The 5,786-nt window shown below is 44.8% G+C and overlaps 1 protein-coding gene across 1 annotated transcript; it reads right to left on the bottom strand.

Moving 5' to 3' along the window:
• Positions 1-4,100: 4,100 nt before the first annotated feature.
• SF3B5 (splicing factor 3b subunit 5) lies at positions 4,101-5,138 on the bottom strand. The gene has a single exon (XM_026066503.1). It carries the CDS (start codon positions 4,934-4,936, stop codon positions 4,676-4,678), a length of 261 nt encoding a protein of 86 aa, XP_025922288.1. The 5' UTR covers positions 4,937-5,138; the 3' UTR covers positions 4,101-4,675.
• Positions 5,139-5,786: the final 648 nt, after the last annotated feature.

Genomic DNA, 5,786 nt, shown 5'->3' with positions numbered 1-5,786 from the left:
TCCCTTTTTGCTCTTTCTTTTTTCCCTTGTCTTTGTTTTCTTGCCTTTCCCTTCCTTTTGCTTTTCCCTTTTTTCTTTCCTTTTTTCCTGTTCTTCTTTCTCCTTTTGTTTCTTTTTGCTCTTTCCTTTTTTCTATATCCTTTTTTCTCTTCCCTTTTTTCTATACTCTCTTGTCTCCTCTTTTTTTTCTCTTTCCTTTTTTTCTTTCCTTTTGTCTTTCTCAGTTCTCTCTTTCCTTCTTTCTCTCATCTTTTCATTCCTTTACTCTGTTTCTTTTTATAAGGCTGCTGCCAAGGCCTTTTTTTCCCTCTTGCCTTTTCTTTCTTTCCTTGCCTTTTCTTTCTTTCTTTCTTTGTTTTTCTCCCATTTTTTCTTGTCTTTCCTTTTCTATCCTTTTCTTCCCTTTTTTCTTCTTCCCTTTTTTCACTTTATTTCTCTCTCCTTTTTCTTCTCTTCCCTTTTCTCTTTGGTTCTTTCTCTTCCTTTTTTTCATTTCCTTTCTCTTTCCATTTTCTCTTTCCATTTTCTCTCCTGTTTCTTTCCCCGTTTCTTTCCTTTTTATCTCTTTTCTCTCTTTCCTTTCTCCTCTTTCCTTTTTTTCACTTTCTTTTTTTTTTCTATTTCTTTTCTTATCTTCCCATTTTTATTTTCTTTCTTTTCTCTTTCCTTTTTTTTTTCTCTTTCCCGTTTTTACAGATTAGGTCCAGGTTGAGCTGTTTCAAACAGGAATGCACAATGTTTCCTTACAGCTGTGATGTCTTCTTTGCTCATGCAAAGAAGCCTGAAGCTCCTGATTTTTTCCCCGCAGCCTGTCCCCTTTTGGAGACTAAAAGCACCTCTGGCCAGGCGACTCAACTCTTCCTTGATGCATGCCCACGACAACCTTGCGGGGCTCTGATGGCTCTCGAGCCCCGTTCAGCATGCTCTAGTGACACTGCTGGCTGGTCAGATGCTTCTCGTGGCCCGCAAGCAGGAAGAGGCAATGGCAGCAGGTGCCCGGGGGATTATGGAGGGGCCCTGCGAAGCAGGACGGGAGCTCTCCAGGCAGCACCTGGAGGGCATTTGCGGTGCAGAGACATTTGATAACTGTGCAGGCACGAGGGCAGGTGGTTTTTCCCTGCGCCTCCTTCTCCAAGCTGAGCTGTCACTGCCCAGCGGGAAAGCTGTCCACACTTGTGCTCCGTTGCTGGTCCCTTCTGCAGTTTTCCCAGCACTCCTGGAAGAACAGGGCGGGCTCTGAGCAGCTCCTGTGCATCGTGCTGAGACTGTTTTTCACGTGAGGCAGCGGAGGGGCAGAGAGGCATGTGGCGTATCTGCAGTGAAAAAGCTTTTCCTATAAAAGTCAAGCTTGGCTCTTCCTCTCCTGAATCATCCATAACTAAGACACCTGAAGCAAATTCTCCCATTATTTATACCTGCCATCCTCACAATTCTCAATTTATTTGTAAATTTTATCTTTGTTATTTGGGTATTCTACTTTTAGGTAAGCAGTCACAAAATACTATATATAACATGTTAGAATTTTGTAAATCAATATGTTAACAAAATAATGCATATAAAAAATCTGAACTTTGTCTCTCGAAAACTAAAGACAGTAAGGAGARTTTAGTGAAAAAGCTTTCCAAAATTTTGAAGATCAAGATCATGCTATGGATTTGAAATGGATAGTGAACAGTTATTTTGCAATAATAGCATATAGATAATAACCATACATTAATTCAGGGAGGCATTTCTACAAAATTTAATTTCCCTTCCTTTATTTGCAATCCTTAATAAGATATTTGTAATGTTTCACAGTCAGAACTCTAAAAACCTTGACCGACCATGCTAAAGCAGAGGCATGCACTTAACTGAGATTCCAGTGAGTAGACACAGCAGAACTCAGAGGGCAAATTTACTCACCATGCAACACTGACTTGYCCCTGAAGGCTTGTTTGGCCTTTAAAATGAAGAGGAGGCCTGCAAGGAGCCAATCTGTACTTGCATATCATATACTTGCTGTTCACATAAGAGGGTCACAACACATTGTAAATGCAATCTTAATCTGCATTTCTCATCCTTAAAAGACATGACTTTGCAACAACAGCACTATTCTTAACATTTTAAAACACACTATGAAAAACGAGAATATTCAGGGTTAGAGCTACTTCTTAGCAATTTATATTCAACTAAATCTCCCATGAAAATTATTAAGTTCCAATTTATCCAGGAGTGGATATAAGTTGCATAGGCTCTGTTTTTCCCTCAGAGTAATCAATTCCAGACTTGTTTTCCTAAAACATTGCAATTGCAATTTCTAACCCATTACAAAAGCCTCTCTGTTCTCACTCCCTAACTTCCAGTTCCTGAATCCCAGCACTGAGGCCAAGGTCCTCTGTCAACAGTAAATTAACCACAGCATTGCTGTCTGTTGCACACATATTATACACCAATTGTATATTGATTGCTGGCAGACATGACACCTGATGAAATTAGTCACAGGACAATCTAATACAATGATTCCTGCTTCTATTTTCCTCTGGATAGAGTAGCTGCAGCATACATAAGGCAAAAAAATAGGAACAACAGCTCTCCCAGTGGGATTCTCCCATGCCACGTAGCATGCAGCTTATCCACCCAAATAGTGAAAATATTGAGTGAAAAAAAAAGTGAAAATAAAAGGTTTCTAAGGTTTGGTCATAGAACAATCTAGTGACATGGAACTTGTTTAATTTAGATATGATTTTTGCAAGACTGCACTGCATGCCTACTTATAAGTAGCTGAATTCAGTTACAGAAATCTCTTGTAAGCAGCTGGATTCAGTTGCAGAAAGTCTTTTTCAATCACATTCCTCAGTTTGTGAGCAACAGATGCTCTTCAAATAAACTTGTAATTTACACATGTATTTCATGCCATTCTGCTTGGAGATAAGTTTGATGTATCAAAGGCTTGAAAAACTACCAATTTCAAAGACGGATTCCTGAAAAACGCCTAACAACAGTAGTTTTCTACAAATGTTCCTCATTTCTTAAACTGCTGTAGTTCTCCACAAATCTTGCAGGTAAAATTTAGTTAGGATCACTTCACCCTTGCTCTCATCTTAATGTGTGCAATAGTGAAAAAACGCTATCTTTGAATTCTTTAGAAGATTGATGTACTGGTCTAGACCTGGTCTCAGGAATTGATGTACTTTTTYCTACATTATTACAGTATTATGGGTGACTTAGTTTTACAGGGCTCAGTGAAGAGCATGTAAGTTTTGAGACCACTGATTAAAGAAAACATCATTATTAAGCTTGCATACAGTATTAACAGGATCAGACARTACTAATGTTTCCTCTCCAGTGTAAAAACACACACTTAGATTGCTCCATGTTTGAAATGAGGCTTTAAAATTACACCTTAATTTCCCTAAGCAATCTAAGTTTTAGCTCAAGGTCTTCCCATTCATTAGAAGTAAAAATTTATTCTTACTGTGACAAATGAAGAGAAAGAGCATTTTAGGTGACAAATCAAAATCAGTTCTGATTGCAAATTGATCTGACATTTTGTCACCTCAAGATGATTTGGATTGCTAAGCACTTTACTTCAAAAGAGTAACAAGTAACCCCTATTTTCCTTTTGGGGAGTGAAGGCTTAATTTTTGCTTTTGGGAAGGAAAAATAACTTTGGAGAAGTTATCTGGCAAAATGGTTTAGCTTTTCCTTGGCCTCCACACCACCTAGTTCGTATTTACAGTGCTTAGCATCCACATTCACACACACTTGATTAGTGTACTCTTAAGGGAAATTTTTACCACTAGAGGCCTAGATAGCATTAGTAAAAAGGCAACAGTAGTTTGGAACAGAGATACTCAAGATTTGGGAAATTCAAAGCACAGGTGAGAAAACGATGTAAAAAAAGGTTATTTAAAGCCAAGACATTTTGGAGTTTTAGGGCACTGGAGCAATCGRTTTATATTGTGCCACAAATCACTCTACACAATAAATGCTAATTACAAGTCAAGCCTTTTGAGCATCAACAAGCTTCCCCCAACTCTTCCTGAAACATAGTTTGGGTAAGCAAGTATCAGCCAACTAGGCTTAGGAAAATGCTGCCTTTAAAATATATGAGACTTAGATTTAGAAAGGTTGCATGGAAACATTTAATATATTAATAACTACTCCTTTTCAAACAAGAGGTCTTATTCTAATTAGCAGATTACCAGATGAAACATTAGAAATGCCCACTAAGTTTTATTTTCCATATTTGAAAAAAACTAAAGTTATACAATTAAGAGAAATGAAACTATCCAAAAGCGGGTATTTTACAAAACTGCTCCCTGTGAGAGTCCTTTGATGCAACATAAGAAGAAAACAAAAGGACCACGAGCACGGAAGGCCAGGAGACACATGTGTTCCCAACGGCGCTGAGAGGCGGTTACAGGGGCAGCTCCTACGTCTCTCTCCACGGGTGTAATTGCAGTTCAGCGGTGCCGGGCTCGTTCTCACAGTTCACAGGCAGGAGATTTCAGCGGAGTCCCGCTCGGCGACCTACCGCGCCCCGCAAAAAGGGAAGCGTCTTCGCGCACCTCCCGCTCGCTCCGGCCAACGCGCATCCACCGCGCGCCGCCTCGGGGTCTCCGCCGACCCCGCTCCCCTCCTCCCCAGGGCCGGGCGGCGGCTGCCCCCAGGACGGGGAGCCCGGCGGGGCGGGCTAGGACTCGTCGGGCTTGTCGGCCGGCGGCCCGCAGGGCTGCAGCATCTTCTCCATGAGGTTGAAGCGCACGCGCGCCTTACTCTCGTTCTCGGCAATGGCGAAGTAGTTGAGCAGGTCGAAGTGGCCCATGTAGGAGCAGTACGAGTCCCGGTGCTGGTTCACCAGCCACTCCCACTTCGTGGTGTCGGCATGGCCCGTCCCGATGTACTTGGACTGCAGGTGCTCCAGCTGGCTGTGGATGGTGTAACGGTCCGTCATGGCGGCACCGGCGGCAAGAACGCACCGAGCCYTGACCGTCCACGCACCGCGAAATGGTGAGCGGAAATGACGTCCCCTCGCGCCCTTTCCCCCTTCCGCTCTCCCTGACTACATAAGAGAAGCTACTTTTCTAGCTCATTCTTTGGGCTTGGACCGTTTGTTTCTTACTCTGGTGTTTGCTTTAAAGAGAATTTTTTAAAAAAATCCTCCAGCTAGCTATTTACTCTCTGCGGAGCATGATGGGAGGGCGCCCACCGACGGAGCACAGTGCGCATGCACGCGCCCGCAAGGGCATGCCGGGAGTTGTAGTTCGTCCCTGCCCACGCCGCGCGGCGGGAGGGGGGCCGGGCCCCGGTGTGAGGCCGGGCGGCGCTTGGAGGCCGCGGAGCGGGGTCCCGGCCTGCCTCCAGGGTCTGCGGCCGTGCGCTGACTTTCCAGATGGATGTCTTCACGCCTTGATAACCCGTCCTCGCAGCAGAAAATAAATATTGCGTGCATTTGCGTGTAAATACTGTGTCAGTGTCTCGCTGCCGCTACAGAAACTCTGATTACCGCCGTGGGTCTCGCCTGCCGGGCGAGTGAAGAAACGGCTGCCAGCGGCTGCCGGCGCCCCGCGACTGCCCGAGCTCGCCGCGAGGGCGGCGGCGGCTCCGGGGCACCGCTGTGCGCCTGCGCGGCGCGCGCCGCGGCTCGGTGTGGTAACGGCCGGGGCTGGCTGCGGCGGGGGAGGGGCGGGGTGTGAAGGATGCGTGTAGGGGCGGGTGGTGAGAGGATTTGGGGTGTCATCGGGGGGGAGGTGGCAGCCCGGTAGCTGTTCAGGGGAGCCTCAAATCGCCGATAACGGCCCAAA

The sequence above is a fragment of the Apteryx rowi genome, unplaced genomic scaffold (genome assembly GCF_003343035.1).
Source record: "Apteryx rowi isolate R43461 unplaced genomic scaffold, aptRow1 scaffold_241, whole genome shotgun sequence".
In the NCBI taxonomy this organism is placed as follows: Eukaryota; Metazoa; Chordata; class Aves; order Apterygiformes; family Apterygidae; genus Apteryx; species Apteryx rowi.
The sequence above is the reverse complement of the archived record's forward strand: the minus strand, read 5'-3'. Positions and strand labels throughout refer to the sequence as shown.

Excerpts from the sequence above, each read along its gene's own strand:
- SF3B5 (XM_026066503.1), bottom strand. The coding sequence starts at position 4,936 with ATGACGGACCGTTACACCATCCACAGCCAGCTGGAGCACCTGCAGTCC.